The following is a 24,979-nucleotide window of genomic DNA, read 5'->3' as shown; positions in this document are numbered from 1 at the left end:
ACTCCACAAGGTACCTAGCTAATCTGTATCCTGGTAAAGGAAGCATATCTGAATTGTCAAATTATTTAAGTGGTGCTTCTATATACCAATAATTTCAGAGTCAACATCTATAAGCAGTTCACTAACTTTATCTCTAATACCTCCTATATTTTGATGAAATATGCTAATTCCTTCTCTACTTGGAAACATGACATCCTCTGAATGTGATCCCTTAGTTAGAGGGGTTTCCTTTAAGCAGGTATACCTATCACTGGAATTCAATCTAAAAAAAGGTGCAGATCTAACACCAACTACTACAAGAATTTTTCCATGAGTGATCTCACCACCACCCACTACACTGTCACCTATAAGCTTTCCCAGCCTCCCCTTCCCACACCTACTGAGGTGCAGGCCATGCCAAAAGAAACCCGATCTACTGTTAGACTTAACTAGCACCATTGAAATTTCACCCATGCTATCAGTGCCTGCTCCAGCCCTCTGTTAACGCACCTTACAGCTGCATTACGACGAAGTCGATCACGACACTGAAACAGTTGTATGAAATGCAGACACTGAAACAGTTGCACGAAATGCACATTTGTGCCACCAGTTTGAGTAGTCATTTCCTGCAACTGCTGGCTCACACCTCTACCATGTGAACTGCCCAGCAGCAGGACCTTCTTTCTATTAGACTTTGCAACTGACTTAGCCCTCCTAACTGCTGAGGACTACTGCATGTTTCCTTCACCTACAGCTACAAGAGGCTCCTCTCCACTCAACTCTGACAGTTGGTCAAATCGATTGCATATACACAAAGTACAACTGTTTGAATACCTCCTCCTGTTAGCTGCCTTCTTACCAACAGCCGGTTCCTATTCCCCAGCACCCTTCACCCCCCTCAACCTATCTAATTCCCCCTTTGTGTATTGTAACTGCACCTGAAGGGCACAGATCTTATGCTCCTGCTTCTTTATCAACTTATTTCTACTACAGATTCTGCATTCCCAGGGGAGGGTCTCACTAGAATGACCACTGGCTCCCCCCCTGCATCTCCCCCCCCCCCCCCCCAATGAAAATACTGGAAAAAGAGAGACCTCAGAAGCTAATGAGCACTGTTTTTTGTTACATATGTCTATGAATCATACATATGCTATAGGTAAGTGGTTGGCTTTCACTCATTTTATGTATGGTTCCATCCAGGAACTTCCGTTATTGATATGAAAAATAATGACATACATACTAAATGCACACCATCCACGAATGTCACAATATGTAAGATAACATATGTGAGAATTCACCGTCAAATTGGACATTAGGAAAGGCAATTATCGAAGTCATATGCAGGGAAAAGAAAACAATGCGTGTCTCACAACTAAGAATCAGCAATGGTTCCATCAAATATCTAAGGACAGAAAACCTACAGACAATGCCATGTGTAAGCAATTTGATAACAAGCATTTGCTGACTGCTCCAACCTTCTGTGATTCTGGAGTAGAATAATCATTATTTTCTGAAAAATAAGTTTATCTAGTCTTCTAGGTCAGATAATTAAGTAATAAATTAACAGGGGAAAAAATCCAGTTGAAGCATTGGAGAAAGAAAACTCAAAAAATTTCTTTAAAAGCTATGCTATGTAAAGAGAAGAGGATACAGTCCTTTTCATGGCATTCTGCAGAACAGGCCGTTAGAAAGCTTACAGCCATTAACACCAAAGAAGTACCCAAGTTTAAGAAGAAAGGCATACAGCAATGGCAGCAGAATTGTCAAAAGAATCTATAACAAGATGACCACACTGGAATATGAACCCAACTCCTCCTGAATAGAAGGCAAGTATTTTAATGCTGTGCCTACTCAAGTTGTTTTATTTTTTCCTCTGAAATTACTGTGTGTTTTATAAAGTATTACGCATGCTTGACAGCAATGTAGCTTATCAGTTTCATTAAAAGCATAAGAGTAGTGTGTCTACAAACTAGAAGTACTAAATATACTACATTTTAATTCCATGCAAAATTGGCTAAATGGAAGCTACATTTATAACCATAAAATTTTAAAAAAATCTTGTTTGACATGTTGTCACTGATTAGAGCACAATAATCCGATATTAATTTCAGAACACGCAGGTTCTTACATTCTGAAAATCGTAAAGACTCTTCTCAGAGCTGGGAAAAGTATATAGCAATTTCACAGACAAATTGTAGGGAATAACAAGAAAACTTTTTAAAAAGGGAAAAAGGAACACAGAAAATAAGAAGCAGATGAAGAGAAGGAGTAACTCATAATTACTAGCCTCAATCTCCATCAGCTCTTATCATGCATATACCTCTGATTTGATCCCCCACTTCAGTAAGGTTGTTAGGTCTATGAATCATAATCTACATTGTCCCTCTGTCTCAGTCTGACACTCTGCCCCCACCTCCCGGCTGGTATGCAATATGCAACTATCCTTGCCTGTTCATGGGCAAGTTTTCTTGGGTTTTATATTTCCACTCTCTTCCTGCTGCTTCTGTTTTCATCTGAGCCTCTCCAAACAATAAAATGTGTGTGTGTGTGTGTGTGTGTGTGTGTGTGTGTGTGTGTGTGTGTGTGTGTGTGCATCCTTTCTCATTCTTTGGAAAAATGACACTTCTTGGAAATAAAGTAATTGACTTACATTCTTTTGTTTTTATATTTTTTGACACAGCCACAAGAGCATTTCATAATGCCGTTATCGGTTTCAACAAGCTAGTGCTCATGTTCAGACTGTCAGTAGATAAAAAGAGGACTCTCTCTCTCTCTCTCTCTCTCTCTCTCTCTCTCTCTCTCTCTGCTTCTCCATTTGACCCATTTACATTCCCATACTATTCATCCAACTTTGATGAAACTTTGGTGAGTTGTTGTGTGTCTACCAGCGAAGGCTTCTGAATCAGTACGACCATTTTACAATATCTGACATGTGAGTTGTTTCAAGTGTGTATTTCATATAGTTTAGCAGGTTAATGTGTTTTTGGTGGATGAGTATGCATGCATGACATAACTGAATTGAATCAAATACAAACAGTGACAGGTCAGTTCATATATTTGGTTAAATGTGAAGACTACATAAGTGAAGACACTCTATATCATTTGCATGCTATGAACCAAAAACTGGACATTCAATTCAGACCAGACACGTATAATGAGGCATAGGTTTTGACTGAGGACATATATCTAGCAGTCACAAAGCACAATTGGAAAAGGCTACACCAAATCAATCTGCTAACAACCTTTTAGATCATGATTTGAAATGAGAAACACACTTTAATGCCAATGAATTGGATACATTTGTTCAAATTAATCTTTCAAAATATGGCCCAGAAAAATATTTTCTAGTAGTGTATGACAGAATTATGATCGCAATTACAAGCCAAAGTGGTAGATTGTATTTTCCAGGAAAACAGGGAAAACTTTTCTCATTTCTCTTATTTTGACAATCATACGATGATGCAATAACATTCCACTGGCAATCACATTATCTGGAATTGTGGCAACTCTTTTTGGTGGAATCCAAACAATGCATTAGCAGTGAATTCCTGTCCAACACACAAATCACAGAGATACCGATATGCGATATCAACAAAAGTTCTGGAATGTGTAAAGCATTCCAATACATCAAAGCATCACATAGGATGAATGAACAATGGTGCACAAATACACTGGGAGCACTTCATCATACACTCAAAGGACTGAGAGGAGAAGAACAGATGCTAGGTGATGCACTCACTGCATTTTCTGGTGACTTTCAACAAACTCTATCAATTATATCATGTTCAACAGCCACTGATGAATGTCATGCACGTCTCAGATCATCAGTTTTATGGTGAGATGTACAGAAATTAAATTTGATGATCAATATGTATGTACAACTACAACATGCATCCAGTAAATGTTTTGCAAAACATTTGATATTTGGAATAAAATCATACAATTCGATTTGCAATAGCCATCAACAAAGCACACGGACAATCGTTACAGGTGTGTGGACTAATTTGGCAAATGCTTTTAACAAGTGGCCTTTTCATGCTTTGGAAAACCTTCTGATTTATTTTTGTAAGCACCAGATAGTAAAACAAAAAATATTATGTATTCAAAAGCACTTCAACAAACAGAATTTAAGCATAAACAATTTCTTTCTTTGAATGGCATTGCAACATGTCGCGTACTCACTAGTGGAATGATAAAAAAGAATGAAATAATACCTAAATAAAAATGCTGCAAGTGATTTCCAATGCATCATTAACAATACTGAAGGCAATAATAGATAAAGACTGAGGTTTTGTAAGTGGAGTGAAAACTCATTTTTGTTTGTATTCGCATAAGGAATATCTACTCTGACAGATTTTATAGTTACTTTTTTTAACAGTTTAAAAAAAATTAAAAATACTGAATAAATTTCAGCAAAGCTACATATAAAAGGCAAAAAAATTAATTATCTGCATTAATGTTCTTCAGCAAATACGTTTGTGAGATGCACACTGACACCTAGGAGGCACTGAATTTGTCATTATGCCTAGCTGTCAGGGTGTCATTTCTTCATAGCAAGCCAGGCTGGAGAGAACAGTACATGGTGGTTGGATACTGCAACTGGGCACTGTATATAACAGGATGTCAGGAGCACAGCACAGCGAACAAAAATGAGCAGTTCATCATAGATGTTGAAACATACATCAATGGAGAACTCATTCTGTTCATTGAATCTTCTTCTTTATATACAACGTATTATGAAATGATAATGTGGTTAAGTCAAAACACACACACACACACACACACACACACACACAGGATAAAAATCAGTCATCAACTGGTATTTTCATAAGGGGAGTGGACCAAGTGCGAACAGCTTGCTCTCATTATGTAACATACATTATGAAGCACAATATAAAGAATCAGAACAAATAGGTCTGTAAATTATGTCTATATAATAAATATGAGAAAACTTCCTGCTGAAAATAGCCATACTTAAATCAGTCAAAAATTAAAAAACTTTAAGTTGCTTGAAAAATGTGAATATACTATAAACTGCATCATAAAATATGTATAGATAAGAGTTTGGCGATATTTGCAGATGGTTTCAGTTGTCTGGTTTATCCCAAAACACTTAAGTTATCTATAAAACAGCTTTAGAAGATAACTTGTTTGAACCTTCTGCAGTAATTAGTGCAGCCAATGTTAACACCTAGCACATTAATTCTGCAGTTAAAAACAAGTACTTCTATTCAAGTAAATTATTCATTTCAGTTGAAAATACTATCACATGAAACTACAAAATAAATATTAGCCATTGAGACACACACATGAACAAAATGTGATGACGTAGTATGAAAAATATAATTAATTTTCAAACAATTACATGAGCAGTGCGACATAAAAGTAGGACTTAGGGGATATTGTCTGAAATATATTTTCCAAAGTTGCTGCACGTAAGAAAATAAATGTCAGCATATTATAACAACAGACATGAAGTATTACTCTCTACAATTAATAATTACCGTGTTGTAAAGTATAACTTTCTTTAAGTGGCTGGCCATGATGTACAATTCCTAGTTGCCCTTTTCTTCCACTACCACAAACAAATACATCACCCTGTTCAGTGACAACTGCTGTGTGTCTTAGACCAGATGAAAGTTGTTTCACTTTATGGTCTGTCAACTGGAGAGGTGAGGCACTGAATGTAACCTTTAAAAAAATTGTAATTAGTTGGTCAGTATGACATGAAAATATACCTCCAAACTGATTGTAAGAGTGATACATTCTTCCAGTGATTGTAAACCTACATTTGGCTATTTAAATAGTTGTATTACTTGTACAATTTTAAAATATTTAAGATCAAATACACTTAGTTCTTGGCTCAGATTTAAAAAGAAAACAATCGCAATTACATTCTGTATTATCTACATTTGCTGTTAAAGACATTCTCTATGGAGCACAAGGTACTGTCAAGCTCATGTTTACAATTTGTTTAAAAAACCATACTTATATTAATAAATTATTATGTGATGTACAGTGTGTGGTTTTGTGGCATAAGTGTAAAACTACAAATTCAAAGTTTCCTGTTGCAATCATGAGTTGGGCCTAAAACGGTTTTAGATTTTATCATGGCTTTTATTTCTGACTGTTCTTTGTGTAGGTGAAAACTGTCATCATGCGTCTTATTCTACATTGAACATATAAATAACTGGGTAAGAAAGATCATAGAGCACAGAAAAGCAAATATGGTACACATCTCTTTTAATAGAATGATACCATAAAACTTAGTTCCATGTTACAATACAACTCTAATAGTTAGAACACATCAGTAAAATAAGTAATTTTGTAATCAAAAAAATATCATGATCTCTCTCTCAGGATTTTTAATTAATTTATTGGCAGACAATTTCATGAACATAATTTTATTGCATGGAATTATTTTAATGCATGTTGTATGTCCAGCAGATGAATTTATTTTCCAGCTCAGCCTATTCTTTACAGGTCTCTCTTATCTTGCCTCTTCAGTACATCAGTGATCATTATTCTGAATAATGTAGATGTAAATACTTTACGACAAACATTTAAAACAACTGAATTAGACATACCTGCTAGTAGCGTGTAGCACCTACTTTTACCCTGATGATGGCAACAGTACATAAGACAGAACTCTACATGACACCAAAACTCTTAAGGATCCATCCCTAATCCATAAGCACTCAACTGCTACCCACAACTCACGAGAATTCATTGGAGCAGGGTCCAAAGGACACACATCCCAGTTGACGGCATCAAAATTATTCCAAATAGGTTGGATGTCAGGTGACTTGGAAAGCCACAGAAACCATTTTGACACAAGACTCAAACGAATTATGACATGTAGCTGTTAATGGGCACTGATTTACAACAACAGGAAAAGTTGAAAATTTGTGCCAGACTGGGATTCGAACTCTTGTCTCCTGCTTACTATGTAGAAGCTCTGGCCACTGAGCCATTCAGAAACAGTGGTCATTGTCAACTGCATGGACTACCCCAGAACGCCTCTCATCAGATCCAAATTCTCAACTTACCTGCACACTTTTGACGTAGTGCCCTTGCCCATTACCTTCATTACTTGTGGCGTTTCACCAATTTTCATAAGAGTTCGAGTGTGGTGTTGATCTACACTGAAGGGATCATTGGCCAGTCTCCCCTTAATTATATATGTGGGGTTATCTCCCCCTTATTTTATGTATTTTTCCATCCAGGAATTTCTGTTACTGTCACAACTAACAGCAAAGAGAGACAGACTAAAAAACTACAAAGCACTTTTTAAGGAATTGAGAGTTCTTTCCCTTTTGAGTATCTTGAAATGTGTGGTGTACACAAAGTAAATACCACAGACATCTAAAAAAAAATTCTGACCAACATCATCAGGACACACTGAAAGGCAATATATTCATAAATTAGAAAAACAAAACTGCTGTTAACAGACACCTTGATTCTGCTTAAGTAAGACTGTACAAAATCAAACTTTCACAAAAGAGATGTGCCCTCAGAAAAATTCACATCTGAAGTTTACAGACTTCTCCAGAAAAGCTGATTCTACATTGTTTCAGAGATAATGTAGTGTCTCACTTAATGAAGTGACCCTTTCACTGTGCATAAAAGCAGGTAACACATAAGGTGTTTGAGAAACATAGCCAGACTGACAACGGAGTGAGCAATCTGGGACAGCAGTGTTGTACTACTTGTGTAGACTGTTGTATTCATCTCTTCCGGATGCTTAGTCTGAGTTTCAGCTCTATACAGCCCTCGCATGATTTCTGAGAGCATCATCAGTGAAGTTGTATTTTTGTTGTGTGTTACAAAAATGGAACAGAGGAATTTAAAGCAACGTTAGGTAATCAAGTTTTGTGTTAAACTTGGAGAATCCACAAGTGTCACCATTGCAAAGTTGAAACAGGCCTGTAGGCAACACTTCTTATCAACAGCAGAAGTTTTTCGCTGGCACAAATCACTTTTGGAACATGTTGAAGATGAACCTCGCTGAGGGAGACCATCAACGTCAAAAATCAATGGAAATTTCAAACGTGTGCATGATCTCGTGCGATTGTTCCTCCAGAACAAACTGTCAACCAACTGTTTTACAAAGACATTCTTGAAAAGTTCAAGAAACAGATGACTTGAGTGAGACTGAACAGTGTAGACAAGTGGATGCTGCAGAGTGACAAGGCCCTGTGTCACACGGCTGCTTCCACATGGGATTTTTGACCTCAAAAGGCATTTCTGTTGCTCCAAAGCCCCCCTATTTACCTGATCTGAGTCCTTGTGACTTTTTTCTTTTCCAAAAATTGAAAAAGTCTTGAAATAATGTCATTTTGGGACTCTGCAGAACTTTCAATAGAATGTGACCAACAAGGCCTTACCTGCTGAAGCCTTTCAGCACTGCTACCAAAACTGATGACTCCGCCAGTGTACTTCTGCTGAAGGGAACTAATTTGAAGGAGACAAGACTGTTGCTCAGTCTCACTATTTTTTTCACACACCTTGTAACACACCATTGTTAATTACATCAACTGCTGACAATAGTAAATGGGTAATTGATAAAATTAAAATACACGTTATACTCAACATAATTAATACTGTATATATCTCATTATAATATACAATTTTTTACTATATTTCACCTGGAAAGAAACAAAACTAAAACATTATTCAGTATCACTACAATATGTTTGTTTGTTTATTCTCAATTGTTTTTAAATTATATACCACATAGAGAGGATGGCAAAATGATTCATCACCAACAAATATCAAGAAGTCTGCTCAGGATCACTGTTAATAGCCTTCCTTTGCATATTACCTTGAAATGTATGAATTTGCAAGAACAGCAATAAATATGCAAAGGAGTCAAGCTCAGTTTTGGGTAAAAGTTTGTGAGGCAAGTCTACCAAATATCTTTAAAGATATGTGAGTTACAGATGCTCTGACCAATCATGGGAATTACAGTGGCAAAGTAGTGGCTGGGTTTGAGCAATCAACAACATTTAACAAGATGATTTTCTTTCATCACAGGAAAAGTAAACTTCGGCATAATCTTGTAACACACTAACCTGATCCCTTGGCAGAGACAGTTGTCCATAGACATTGGAGCCCCAACCAAATAATTTCCCATCCCTTGTCAGAGCAAAACTTGTTTCCCAGCCACAACTGATATCAATGATGTGATGCCCTGAAAGAGCTGCTATATGTTCAAAAGATGTTGCTTGTTCTTCCACAGACCGACCTAATTGGCCTTTGTTATTCCAGCCACAGGAATAAATGTTTCCATTTTTATCCAAAATGAGTGTATGGCCTCCTCCTCCACAAAGTCTTGTAAGCAACTTTGGGTCAATTGTTGGAGCTCTCACTTCAACAGGTTCAGCACAAAGCTCAGATTTATAACCAACTCCAAGCTGACCATATGTATTTGCACCCTGGAATAAATATAAAATTTTGTGAAAGCCAGATTTTACTAGAAACCAGGAAGTAAGTAAACAGAACAAATTAAAAATATGCCAAAAGGAAGCAAAATCACCATGTGAAATTGAAGGAATCTGAATAAAAGCAATTGCCAGTTCAATGCATCAGCTTTCCTTATTTGCTCAAAATAATTTTCATAACAGTCAGACAAATTTACTACACATTAAAAATAGTGAAACATACCTCCTGTAAAGAAGACAACTACAATGTGAATCTGCAAACGTAAAATTGACTTGAAAGAAGCAATTAATGTGGACCCCATAGACAGGCGTTCTTCTTGGCATGTGTGTCCATCTTTTTATCTGCTGTGTTCATTTTCCTTATCTTTCCTTTCCTTACCTTTGATTTACCGATTGGCCTCTTCAGCACTTTTTAATTCCTTTTTCTTTAAAGTCTTGTCTGTTCAATTTCATTATTAATTCTGATCTTGTCCTATCCTTTAATGTTATAAAAAGAAACAAAATATCGATCAATGATAACACTAAAATCACCACAAGAAAAGAGGTACTTGAAGTTTTCAGTGAAAACAAGACCTGAACCTTTTCTTCCTCTGTCCCTCCCTATCCCACCAATCATAAATGCTGCAGTCTCATGTTTCAATTATGATACACAGAAGCAAGTGTGGCAAGTTTATAAAAATATGTATTTTGCCCAATATGTGATAATGCTGATTATTATATTGTACTTAAGTTACTTGTGAAGTAGCAGTAACAATGCACACAGTGTTGTTCATACAAATACCTGATCTTCACAAATGACAATTTTGTCATTGAAAAGTATATTTCACAGCATCACACTGCTATTAGGTTAGAATATGTGGCTTTGGCCTATAACTCTGCAAATGCACTCTGAAGATAAATATGCCAAACCTGAAACCAGGTATTGTGCATCTTCAAATTTGTTGCAGTTGGTGATAAAAATTATTTAAAAAATCATTTCCAATAATTCTACAGTAACGCTAATAACCTTAATAACAACAGGCAATGAAACTGGTTTGAAATTAAATTTGGGGTCTAACAAGAAAGTGGCCCATCTTCAACCATTTTGCATTTTTGCAATAACAACATGTACGTTCCCACAAGGATCAGCACTAGGCCCATTCTTATTCTTAACCTTCATACATGGTCTTCCAATGATTTTAAAGGATGGTTCAAAAATTGTAATGCTTTGCCAATGAAAGAAGCATACTAATCAAGACCAAGCACGATGATACAATGGTTAGCACACGGGGTTCGTATTCAGGAGGTCGATGGTTCAGACCTGCATCTGGCCATCCATGATTTCCTTAAATCACTTCAGGTAAATGCCAGGATGATTTGTTTGAAAGGGCACAGCCGATTTCCTTACCCATCATTCCCTCATCTGATCGGACTGATGACCTCGCTGTTTGGTCCGCTCCCCCAAATTACCAAACAAAAAATATGAATCAAGAGTTCAAACTTAACCTTATCAAACACAGCTAACATGGTAGCTGAACAGGCTTACAAGTGGTTCACAGTAAATAGTTTAAACCTTAATCACGTACAAATTCATATTATGCTATTTCTAACAAATAGGAGTGACCTGTTAGCAACAGAAGCAGACATTAATTGGCCACACAGTACATGAAACAGTCCATGTAAAATTTTTGGAATACAGTTGCATAAAAAGTATAATGGAGTCAATACGTAACTAAATTAATCAAGAAATTCAGTTTCCACTTAGAAGCTTCTCTCAGTGTGTTGACCTAGCAAGAAGAGCATTGGCTTACTTTGCAAAATTTTGATCCTTGTTCTCTCATGGAATTATCTTTTGGGGCAGTGTGTGGTGGTACATGTTGCTATTCAAAGGTAGCAATATGTCCCACATCCTTTCTCTGTGGTCATGCAGAAACCTTAATTTATGGTAGTAGTAGTAAAGGAAAGACCACATACTGCATGCATATTCTTTATTTATGTGCATAGAAGAAATGCAAATATAAGTGCAGTACAGTCACAAGGCACAACAGAGGGCTAATGTTTTCTTGAGGGGGAAGGGGTCCTTTATACTTTGATGCCAGAGAAGCAGAGATCAGGATGACAATGGCTTTGTTCCAAATAAGAAAAACAAAAGAAGATTGTATGGAATTACTAACTTAATTACTTACTTACTTCTTGGCTTTGGGATATTAGCGATCTGCCTGTCGACGAGTTTGGATATTAAGAGCTTAAATATGAATGTTTAATTGATACGTTGAAAGTGTTATGGAGGCTGTACAATACAGAAGGATTCTTAATGGAAGTGGTTACATGTTTTCGTAACTAGTGTAGCAAACATATTCCTCCATTATTACAGCACTTTCCTGCTGATGGTGAAGAAGTTTGATATAGCTACGAATGGCACTGTTCAGCAGGACCGTAACTTCAAGGAGTGGCATGAATGCAGAAAGAGAATGTTTAGTGGTAAAAGTAATTACAAACATACGAGTGACAGGTCACATTCATAGAATTGGTACCCTGGTTAAGCACTCTCCAGCAGCAAACAGCAGAGCCAACTTTCAAAGTGCCCATAAGGAAATGTTTATTCACTAGAAGTGAGCGTAAGAATGCTGTGTAAACAGCCACAAACATCACACAAGCCTCTATGAAGATCTTGGAATTCTTACATTCTCTTCCCAACACATTTATTCATTAATGGTTTTTGTTGCTGGCAATAAAAACCATTCTAACCTGAACTCTGATCTACACAGTCATGATATAAGGTACAGAAATATTTTTCATGTAGTCTTTGTCTCCTTGTCGAGAGTTCAGAGTAGAGTTATGTACTCTTATGCAAAAAATATTTAGGAAGCACCAATCCAACACAAAGCAAGAAACGGAAAATTCCCCCATAAGCCAATATTTCTACAAATTATTTGAATACCTAGATCAAGGTCTGAAAAGATGTGTTGGCTTAATGGCAAATACTGGCATTCATTGTAAAGCTGCATGATAAGCAGTAAAGTATTGTAAATACATGAGTCAATACTTACCAATGTAGGTAGCTATTTTCTTTGAAAAATACAAATGTAAGCAATGTTGTATCCAACAACTCAGATATTGATATAAGCAATTGTTTTTGCATTGTCCCACAACCAGCAGCGTGCAAATCACAGCATTTACACTACAAATGATGTTACAAGCCAGGAACATGACTCCTAGTGCCACATAGGATCATGTGGTGTCAGGAAACTACTTCTGATTCAGAATAAAGGAACCAACATGCCTAGCAGAGGACCATGTGTGTGTTGCTCTTATTCAATGCTGAGACCCCATGATCCAGTTGCTGTTTATACAATGACCACTGCAGTCGACTGGAACATTGTGAGGTCTACTGTGCACCCAGATTCTAACCTACAGCTTACAACTGACCATACATGGAATTAGTTCTAAGTATTGTACTTGTGGGCTGTATAACAAGTGTACTGTGCTTAATAAGTGACCTGTTTACCAAGTCTGAATCCTACTAATAAGAAATAAATGACAGCTATTTAATACAACTGATGAGACAACAGCTTTTTTCAAAGTAGACACTTTGTTTCATATTTACTTGAATAAATTTAACTGACTTTAGCAGTATAATGATAGTTTATTAATACAGTATACACATTCATTTTCTATAATTTTCTTGTCTTTTGTTAATAACCTTGTCTTGTTTTATATCCCTGAGGGTTCTCCTTCTTCTTGATGGTATCTACAGAACACGGTGAGTGAAACAATGAAATGAAAGCAGTAGTACAGATTAATACATAGCATAATTTACAAGAATCATAATGGAGACCTTCAACAGATGTAACTGTGTTACAAGTGTTCTGTTAGGCTTCATCAATGTGTTTGACACAGAGCACGGAATACTACTCTCAACACTGGAGCCAACCAGAATAAGGAAAGCAGCAAACAAGTGCTTTACGTTACATCTTAAAAACAGAGCTAAAGTGTCACACGTCAATGGAAATCACAGATGCTGACAGTAGAATCTATCATTTGAATAACAGAAAGAACAAAAGGAATATATTGGCCTCAATCCTGCTGTTGATTTATATTAAAGACTTCCCTGAAGGTGCCACAATGGAAGAGACAATTCTATTTGCTGTCAATAGCAATATAAAAATTTTGATAACATTCCAGACAATTGGCTCACAAAGCTAATGGCATTTTAGAGGGTATACACAAGTGGACGGAGAAGAGTAACAATAGTGTTTCTTATGTAATTACAGATAATGACAATACTGACAAAATCTACTCAGGATATCAGCTGAGTGACAGCATAATATTGTGGCAATGTTTAAAGTTCCCTATGCATCATCTCCATGGAGAAGAAATAAAAACTTTGAGGTTCGCTGACGACATTGTAACTCAGTCAGAGACAGCAAAGGACTTGGAGAGCAGTTGAATGGAATGGACAGTGTCTTGAAAAGAGGATATAACCTGAACATCAGCAAAAGCAAAACGAGGAAAATGGAATGTAGTCGAATTAAATTGGGTGATGCTGAAGGAATTAGATTAGGAAATGAGACACTTAAAGTAGTAAAGGAGTTTTGCCATTTGGGGATCAAAATAACTGATGATGGTCGAAGTGCAGAGGATATAAAATGTAGACTGGCATTGGCAAGGAAAGCATTTCTGAAGAAGAGAAATTTGTTAACATCGAGTATAGATTTAAGTGTCAGGAAGTCATTTCTGAAAGTATTTGTATGGAGTGTAACCATGTATGGAAGTGAAACATGGACGATAAATAGTTTGGACAAGAAGAGAATAGAAGTTTTTCAAATGTGGTGCTACAGAAGAATGCTGAAGATTAGATGGGTAGATCACATAACTAATGAGGAGGTATTGAATAGAATTGGGGAGAAGAGGAGTTTGTGGCACAACTTGACTAGAAGAAGGGATCAGTTGGTAGGACATGTTCTGAGGCATCAAGGGATCACCAATTTAGTATTGGAGGGCAGTGTGGAGGGTAAAAATCGTAGAGGGAGACCTAGAGATGAATACATTAAGTAGATTCAGAAAGATGTAAGCTGCAGTACGTACTGGGAGATGAAGCAGCTTGCACAGGATAGAGTAGCATGAAGAGCTGCATCAAACCAGTCTCAGGACTGAAGACCACAACAACATGCATCATCTCCAGGCAAAGTCTGATGACAAATACGAAGCTCACTGATTGATTGCTACAAAATGATGCTGCCACTCAGCTGACACCCTGAGAAGATTTTGTCAGTGAAATTCACCAAGAAAACTAGCAGTCCCAAAAAGTGGCAACACTAAATTACATACATATACTGACTCAGTCAAACTTTTAGCAATAGTAGGCTAAAGACAACCAACCAAAAAGAAGAGACCATAGAACTGCCATCAAAAAGAGCTCTGCCTGATACTATGTTGCAAGAGTAACAGTAGCAGTATGAAAAAGTATTTGCCTCTTTCATGCATTTATTGTGTTTTGAAAATTTCAGTCATAAATAAGAACCTGTAATGATGTGACATGACTTTAGAAACACATATCTCTTTGGGCAAAGATGGAGAAAGAAACTGAATATGTTATTTCCAAAGCAATCAATCCAGTATTAGCCTCAATCTCTGTCGAAGTTGGAGAATATGTGTCAAATAAAAAAATGGGCACTTTAGAACCAGAACATAAAAAACAAGCCAGAATGATATTTTATAAAATAATGGTTCTCCCGAAGAAGATATAAAAAAGGAAATTTTGAATTACAAAAAAATTAAAAGAGCCACTTTGAAACTTCAGAGATGAGATTTCTTAGAACTATAAAAGGAAGAAATGGCACAGGGACATGATTTGGCAATGTGTTCTAAACCAAGAACACTGTAATTTATTGCTTTATCAGTACTCACACGGGAAAGACAAGTACAATACAATAAGAAGACTAGTAGAATACAATAAGCAATGCACAAGTGGCTGGTCGAGCCTGGCGCTCTGACCTATATATTCATTAGTTTCAGCAGGGGGTGCTTAGGGGTCTGCACACACAACTGCTGTCAATGTTGTATTAGCAGGCTGGCTGGGCTCTATTGACCAAATCAAGCACAGACTTCACAAGCGAACTACGACGTAGTACACAGACAAAACTGGCAGTTACAGCACAGAGCTCATATAGTGTGCAGAAAATAATTTGGTCCACGACTGGACAGATGGCATGATAGGAATGGGGACACTGTTAGTTGTGGGTGTTCCAGACTCAGCGACCACCACATGGTAGGGGAGGTGCTGTTAAATAGCTGAACCCTATGCACGAACGTATATTGCACATGATGTATAAGCTGTAGCTAACAAGTCTGTAAATAATGATATTAACACGTTATGTCAATACGACCAATAAAGAGATAAATATAAAGATTCAGAGTCATAAATTTCTCACTAGAGCATGAAAAATGAATAGCTGTATAAACAAAGAATTACCATACAAAAAAAGTTGAATCAATAAAAAATGTAACATAGGAGACAACACCACTTACTATGATATTGGACATGCATAGAAAGAACGTGGGTCAAAAGTACCTTCAGCTAATTTTTTGCCGTTTTCTATTCTCTTTTTTGTGCAACAAGAATAGCTACTGGTTCCTACAGCCCTCTCAAAGACAGTTTTCAATGAGCTTTTTGTTTCCCCCTCTGCTTCTTCTGAATAAATTAAATGGTACAATATGTAATGACATGCACCTGATCATGATGAACTTTTCCTGCACCCACGCCATGTAGAGACAACGATGCCAAGCTGTGTAGTGAAGAGTGAGCAAAAAGAATGCATGAAGTACACAGGTTGGAAGGCGACAAGCAACTGAGGCAGCTGCCTTTGGAACAACAGCATAGATTTATCCAACTATCAGGACAAAAACGTGTTTCTGCTTAGGTGCCACTTTATTTTGTGCAAGCTCTATCTACTGGTGGAGTAGCAACTGCTTGTCTAAGTAACTCTAATGGATCTGCTACTTATGATCCATTTTCTCCCATATTTTTATCTGGTCTACAAAGAAAGCAATATAAGCTCTCTCATATTCAGTTCCGGTAGAACTAAACAAGAGAAATTATCCTGTTGGTACATCCTGTAATCTTGCTAATGCCTTTGTTTGTATAGATCATAAAATTCTACTACATAAACTAAAGTAGTGGGCATATAAAAGCATCGTGCATCATGTACAGCTAGGAGAAAAATGGAGCGTGCTTAGAACTGGTAGAGAACAAATAATATGATTGTTAATCTTTCAAATGCGCATACATGTTTTAACCAAATAATACATATAAGTGGGAAAAATATATCTAAAAACAAAGATGATGTGACTTACCGAACGAAAGTGCTGGCAGGTCGATACACACACAAAATTCAAGCTTTCGCAACAAACTGTTGCCTCATCAGGAAAGAGGGAAGGAGAGGGAAAGACGAAAGTATATATATATATATATATATATATATATATATATATATATATATATATATATATATATATATATATATATATAAAAATAGAGGGAAACATTCCACGTGGGAAAAATATATCTAAAAAGAAAGATGATGAAACTTACCAAACAAAAGCGCTGGCAGGTCGATAGACACACTAACAAACACAAACATACACACAAAATTCTAGCTTTCGCAACCAATGGTTGCCTCGTCAGGAAAGAGGGAAGGAGAAGGAAAGACAAAAGGATATGGGTTTTAAGGGAGAGGGTAAGGAGTCATTCCAATCCCGGGAGCGGAAAGACTTACCTTAGGGGGAAAAAAGGACAGGTATACACTCGCACACACACACATATCCTTTACAAATGTCTGCGTGTGTCTGTGTATGTGTGGATGGCCTTTACAAATGTCTGTGTGTGTCTGTGTATGTGTGGATGGATATGTGTGTGTGTGCGAGTGTATACCTGTCCTTTTTTCCCCCTAAGGTAAGTCTTTCCGCTCCCGGGATTGGAATGACTCCTTACCCTCTCCCTTAAAACCCATATCCTTTTGTCTTTCCTTCTCCTTCCCTCTTTCCTGACGAGGCAACCATTGGTTGCGAAAGCTAGAATTTTGTGTGTATGTTTGTGTTTGTTAGTGTGTCTATCGACCTGCCAGCGCTTTTGTTTGGTAAGTTTCATCATCTTTCTTTTTATATATATATATATATATATATATATATAATGGAAGGAAACATTCCACGTGGGAAAAATTATATATAAAAACAAAGATGAGGTGACTTACCGAACAAAAGTGCTGGCAGGTCGATAGACACACAAACAAACACAAACACACACACAAAATTCAAGCTTTCGCAACAAACTGTTGCCTCATCAGGAAAGAGGGAAGGAGAGGGGAAGACGAAAGGAAGTGGGTTTTAAGGGAGAGGGTAAGGAGTCATTCCAATCCCGGGAGCGGAAAGACTTACCTTAGGGGGAAAAAAGGACAGGTATACACTCGCACACACGCACATATCCATCCCTAATGTGCGTGTGTGCGAGTGTATACCTGTCCTTTTTTCCCCCTAAGGTAAGTCTTTCCGCTCCCGGGATTGGAATGACTCCTTACCCTCTCCCTTAAAACCCACTTCCTTTCGTCTTCCCCTCTCCTTCCCTCTTTCCTGATGAGGCAACAGTTTGTTGCGAAAGCTTGAATTTTGTGTGTGTGTTTGTGTTTGTTTGTGTGTCTATCGACCTGCCAGCACTTTTGTTCGGTAAGTCACCTCATCTTTGTTTTTTTTTATATATATAGACACACACACACACACACACACACACACACACACACACACACACAAAATTCAACCAACGGTTGCTTCATCAGGAAAGAGGGAAGGAGAGGGAAAGACGAAAGGATGTGGGTTATAAGGGAGAGGGTAAGGAGTCATTGCAATCCCAGGAGCGGAAAGACTTACACACACACACATATTCATCCGCACATACACAGACACAAGCAGACATTTGTAAAGGCAAAGGCTTTACTAAGTTAGTGATCCCTTGATGCCTCAGAACACGTCCTACCGACCGATCCCTTCTTCTAGTCAGGTTGTGCCACAAACTCCTCTTCTCCCCAATTCTATTCAATACCTCCTCATTAGTTGTGTGATCTACCCATCTAATCGTCAGCATTCTTCTGTAGCACCACATTTCGAAAGCTTCTATTCTCTTCTTGTCCAAACTATTTATCGTCCATGTTTCACTTCCATACATGGCTACACTCCATACAATTACTTTCAGAGTCCACATTTGCCCCTGGAAATGTCTTACAATTTAAAACCTGGTTCCTAAATCTCTGTCTTACCATTATATAATCTATCTGATGCCTTCTCGTATCTCCAGGCTTCTTCCATGTATACAACCTTCTTTCATGATTCTTGAACCAAGTGTTAGCTATGATTAAGTTATGCTCTGTGCAAAATTCTACCAGGCGGCTTCCTCTTTCATTTCTTACCCCCAATCCATATTCACCCACTACGTTTCCTTCTCTTCCTTTTCCTACTACCAAATTCCAGTCACCCATGACTATTAAATTTTCGTCTCCCTTCATTATCTGAATAATTTCTTTTATCTCATCATACATTTCATCAATTTCTTTGTCATCTGGAGAGCTATTTGGCATATAAACTTGTACTACTGTAGTAGGCATGGGCTTTGTATCATTAGTAGAGTCATATTCCCACTAATTATTCTTTCGACAATTTCTGCAGCTTTCTTACACAAAATTGTGAACACAAAGGATAAAGCTAGTAAGGTAGAAGGAGCATTTGACTTAGTACCATTCCAACATTTATTAACAGGTATAATCATATAGCGTTTCAAATTAAATTTATGACTGGATTGAGAGCTTTTTAGTACGGAAAGTGTAGCTTGTTATCTTGGACATAGAGTCAGCAGGAGGTGGAGAAGTTTTAATTCTGAAATACTGCACCGAGAGCAGGCTTCATGACACACAAACTCCCAACCCCTTCTCACACCCCGGTACTATATAACACAGACCAGCAAACTCTGGGGCCACAGAAGACGAGCAGTGCAGGGAGCTGAGCTGATTCACATGTTTACGCTCTTAATGTTAATCTGCTGTGATACAGCTGCTTCTCTGATGGTGACTGTACTTGGACTTAGTTCTATCCTTTGAGTTAGTACTTGGACATCATGTTCAATAAATGAGATGTGTATCATATCTCTACAGTCCACAGGGTTGTTTGACCCATGGGAGAACATCATGGTAATGCTAAAAAAATGGACTGGAGATGCTTAAAGAAAGACATAAACTGTCCTCTGAAAGACTACTTACAACCTTTCAAGAACTATAAATACATATCACTCCTGAAATGACCATCAAAATATCAGATTAATCACAGAGTAATGTAACCAGTGATTCCTACTGTGCTGCTTACATGAATGTAATAGGAAGAAACCGTAACACAATGGGAATTACCCTCTGCCATGCACTTCACTGTGGTGCAGGTATGAGTGGAGATACTTTCCATTATAGCAGACTTTTTTCAGAGCAATTTCTTCAATTATTATATGCACATATTAGATTTTTTTATTTTTTCTACGCAACCTATATCTCAACTTAATGATTTTTGAGGTTTCTTTATTAATGTTCATAATAAATTTAGTCCTTTTTAAAGAGACATTAAATATGTTTTTGTGGTAATCTCTTTCAAGATACTGGCCTGCTTCATTTCACTTATTATATTTTTCTGTAAATACAACAAATACTCAATGATTCCAAATTTCTGATTTTTATTGTAGGTGTTGCCGGTCATCATCTATTACCTCACACCATATTTTATCTGGGCACCTGCCAGGCATCTTCAGCAGAGCTACCAAAGATTGATATTGACTGCTCATATAACACAAATTATTAGCATGCAGTATGCAGTATGCATTTCTTGCATGCGTCATAGTCGTAATTGTGAGGCTGACCACACAGCAGGCAGTGCCCTAGATGATGGAAATGTGAAACTCAGCTGTCCAGAGGATTCCAGTCATTGAGTCCCTCAGTGTACTCCATCGTCGTTGCCTGACCTTAATTTTATTTCTTCCTGTAGGATGACACTGCCTACATGAGAAACCGTGGAAACAATGGGATTCCATGTGTTAACCAAGTTACAGTCTCTGTCCCAGTTAATACAGTTTGCCACCATTCACATCTCAGACACTCTGATAATGGAACCCCAGACAGAATTAGCAGCATCCAAAATTGTTGCTTTATGGTATTCTGATGTCCAGTGGTAATACAGTGTTCGGCAATGCAAATTTTGTAGGCTGCAAAAGATGAATGCATTGTTCTTCAAGGCAATGTCCTTCTGTGGTGTGTGAGGTATACAACATTGGCGAAGTATTTTACCCACTCCATCCTAATGGTGGATGGAAAATCCAGTGTAACAGGGTCCTTTGGAAAATATCTTTTCAAAAGGATCCTGTTACAATGGTTTTGCAAAGTGGATAACTGATGTTTGTCTTGGATAACTCAGCTGAAGGTGTCTGGTAGGTGCCTAAATAAAAAAAAAACATGAAGGTAGTAAAATATGACCAGCTGTAATCCAAAAATGTCACCAAACACTGAATATGCTCAGAAAATTACAAAATTCACAATACAACAACAGTCTGGCAATTAACTTTAATATTGTCATTCTCTCTTCACAGTATTATTTGTGGAATTTTACATTCTAATAATTTTACTTTCCAGATTCTTACAATTTTCTGCAGAACACAACCGAAGAGGACTAGAAATAAGCATTGCCTAATCTTGCTCTTGTATATATTGTGAAATTTCACACACACGTTTTACTTTGAGGCAGTATCTGTGACAGATTCACATTTAACATTCATTAATTCAGATTTAATTACAAATTCCTGAATTATTTTATCCATCATTTCCCTGACAACAGTCCCACATACCTTTTAAAATTTAATTAAAGTCATGACAATGTCCTCAGTGTTTGGCTATTAACGATGAAGTAAGGCTTACAAATTGAACACCTGTTCCAAGCAAGAGCTGCCGTCTCTAATTCCAACTTAATATTAATACAATTGACTGTCAAGTGTAACCGGTAAATATTTAAGAATAGCGCATAAGCTGTTGCCAAAATGGATATCTCTCTTTAGTTATTTACCTTATTTGTCACTTTTCTTGTCCAATGGGTGAATTAATGCCACATACCATTTTATAGATCATCTTTGTTTTCTAGATCTTTTTGTATGAATTTTGATTGATACCATTTTAAAGGTTCAGCAGTTATGGAGTTTTCTTCACTAGCTTACTTATGTTCTAAGGTGTTATTGCTTCTTTCATTCCATTCACAGGCAGTGTCACATATTCTATACAGTATTTCCATTTTTATTACCAGCAGCAAATACTACTAGAGAGTAAATTTACGGTAAAGTGAATTAAAGAATTCCAGATAACTGAAGAGGTTTCAGCAAGATGAGCTACTGTATACTTTATACAATACATTTACCACTTGCTACTGCTGAATAAATACTTTCTTTACTTTAGCTGTAGGGCCTCCAGTACATAATTCTGTTAGATAATTGATAGTGAAACTATGAAACACAGGCCCTTACCCTTTTCCTCAAATTAACACAATTAGAAGTCCTTCTAAGTGCAAAACATTTTGAAATGAAGTCATTCAGTTACTCAGGTTTTTCCATTTTAGCTAGTTGTTGACATATAATTCAATGAAGTTTGCATGTACTGGGCAATTTAATGCATATTTCTGGTGCTAACACGTCCTTTTTACTGCTTTCATACCGCACACTATAAATCTTTCTGAAATTCGGTTTTCTAGCTCTTTGCTGAGACCACTTGTAGGCCTCATCGACGTTCATATAGGCTGTTTCTGGTGTGGTTAGATCTGAGCCTTTGATTAATATGTTTGTGTCATTAGGAAACCTTGTGATATTTGAAGGTTTCTTGAAAATCATTATGTTAAGAATTAAAATGGGGTAGACACAACACCAAACTTATGAGACTCCATACTGTATGCCCCCCTTTTTTAAAATATGTAGTTTCCTTCCTGTGGAGCAATTCACCAATGTGATCCTTTTGCTTTTTGTTATGAAGGCTGTTTATTCAAGCAAGACGAACACCATTAATGTTTTAACATTTCAGTTTTCTAATTGGTATTTTACAATCAGAGACTTCGGCAATGCCACAGAATATATCAACATTGTATTTCACTCTGTTTTGTTTTCCCCCGTGTGATTATATATATCTATATTTCTGCCAAGATTTCATTTGAGAGATCATGCGTTACTTTCTCTATAGAGAACCCTTTTCAAAGACCAAACAGGTATTTACCAAGGTGTACTGAGAAAAATATTTACATATCATACAGTAGTCACATGGATTATCACAGTTAAGTGACAATGATTTTTAGAACCACTTTAATAAGTATTTTCTGAATTAACGTCTATTCTTGGTTTATATACTGTCTCCCAAAGCTTTAGAACCTTAGATTTTCCATAACTCATAATCATTATACATCTTATGATGCGGAATATGTCAATGGAAGAAAGAGACTTTTTTTTTCAAAACTTCCTCTGTGGTTTAGGAGGAGTTGTTAACGAGAAACATTTGCAATCTGCATTTGAAAATATTTCTGATATCTATCGAATACTTTACTACCGGTGGTAGATTATCAAAGAGTTTTATATCTGCAACAATATTATGAAAAGGAAAGTTGCCACACACCATATAGCAGAATGCTGAGTTACAGATAGGCACAACAAAAAGACTGTCACAAATAAAGTTACTGAACCCAACAAGCCACATTCCTAGATGTTGACCTCCATCTCTGCCTCTGTCCATATCAAACCTTCTAACCACCAGCAATAAGTCCACTTCGACAGCTGCCACCTGTTCCAGACCAAGAAGTCCCTTCCATACAGCCTAGCCACCCATAGTCATCGCATCTGCAGTGACGAGTAGTCGCTCTTTAAATACACCGAGGGTCTCACTGAAGCCTTCACAGACCGTAATTATCCTCCCAGCTCTGTACAAAAACAAATCTCCCATGCCTTATCTTTCCAGTCTCCCACCACCTCCCAAAGTGCCACCATCCGGCCACAGAGGAGCATCCGCCTTGAAACTCAATACCACCCAGGACTGGAGCAACAGAATTACTTTCTCCACCAGGGTTTTGACTATCTCTCATTGTGCCCTGAAATGAGAAATGCCCTGCCCTCTACCCTTCCTGTGGTATTCCGCTGTCCACCGAACATATACAATATACTTGTTCATCCCTAAACAACCTCTGCCCCCAACCCCTTACCTCAAGGCTCTTACACCTGTAATAAACCTAGATGCAAGACCTGTCCCATACGTTCTCCCACCTGCACCTACTCCAATCTGGGCACAAACACCATCTATCCCATCAAAGGCAGTGCTACCTGTGAAACCAGTCATGTGACCTATAAGCTAAGCTGCAACCACTGTGCTGCAATCTATGCAGGCATGACAACCAACAAGCTGTCTATCCACATGAATGTTCACCAAAAAACTGTGGCCAAGAAACAAGTGGACCACCCTGTTCCAGAGCACGCTGCCAAACATGACATCCTTCATTTCAATAACTGCTTCACAGCCTGTGTCATATGGAAACATCCCACCAACACCAGCAACTGTACAGGTGGGAACTTTCCCTGCAATACATCCTACGTTCCCATAACCCTCCTGGCCTCAACATTCGTTAGTCAATGACCTCAACCATCCAGTTCCTTCCCTGTTCCCATTCCAGCACTACGAAGCCCTCATTCCAATGTCACACCTAGTCTTTTTACTCGCTCCTTTTGCGCTACCCCCCTCCCCACCTCTCCACTGGCCCGCGTCTAACCTGCAGCACTTCACTATCCACCACCCCTGCCCTACAATCCCTCCCCCTCCCCAACCCAGCCTCCTCCCTACCCCCACCCAGTCACGACTCCCATCATGCGCTGGTACTGCTGCTTGCAGTCTGTGTGTGTGTGTGTGTGTGTGTGTGTGTGTGTGTGTGTGTTGGTGTGTGTGACGTCTATTTTTGACGAAGGCCTTACTGACCAAAAGCTTTATTTACAACAGTCTTTTTGTTGTGTCTTTCTGCGACTCAGCATCTCCACAATATGATGAGTGGCAACTTTCCTTTTCATAATATTGTTACATTTCATCCTGGATTTTGCATTGTTTAGTTTTATAGATGCATATTTCCTGTGTTTCTGTGCCTGAGTTAGGTTCACTAAACAATAAAGTAGATCATTTTTCCTTCTAGTGTTATACTTGTGAACATCTCTTTCACTCTCAAACTCAGACGGTTTGTTGAAAACAAATTTCACAATTGTATAAATGTTCAGATTTTCCAGTTTGTCTTCAATACGCACATCTAAGAACTTAGAATTTTGTATCCTGCTTATTATTTCTTGTTCATATGCTAGGTTAATAGGGGAAGGGATGTTTTTGACTGTACAAAACTGGATGAACTACATTTTTTCAAAGTTTAAAGGTAGCCCATACGTGCAAAACTGGTCAGTAACTTTCACAGAGAAAGCATTTACTATTGTCTCTGTTGCTGCTTCTTGTTTG

At 37.6% G+C, this 24,979-nt stretch overlaps 1 protein-coding gene across 2 annotated transcripts in view; it reads right to left on the bottom strand.

Moving 5' to 3' along the window:
* LOC124777921 (secretion-regulating guanine nucleotide exchange factor) overlaps window positions 1-24,979 on the bottom strand; it is an 84,451-nt gene that overhangs the window by 43,284 nt on the left and 16,188 nt on the right. For both annotated transcript variants that reach the window (XM_047253472.1, XM_047253473.1), the window contains exons 2-3: window positions 9,054-9,416; window positions 5,484-5,670 (exon numbers count right to left, since the gene is read on the bottom strand). In XM_047253472.1, the coding sequence (XP_047109428.1) occupies window positions 5,484-5,670; window positions 9,054-9,416 (550 nt within the window). The remainder of the gene's footprint in view (window positions 1-5,483; window positions 5,671-9,053; window positions 9,417-24,979) is intronic.

The sequence above is a fragment of the Schistocerca piceifrons genome, chromosome 2 (assembly GCF_021461385.2).
Source record: "Schistocerca piceifrons isolate TAMUIC-IGC-003096 chromosome 2, iqSchPice1.1, whole genome shotgun sequence".
Taxonomy (NCBI): Eukaryota; Metazoa; Arthropoda; class Insecta; order Orthoptera; family Acrididae; genus Schistocerca; species Schistocerca piceifrons.
This window is presented reverse-complemented; position numbering and strand designations above follow the sequence as displayed.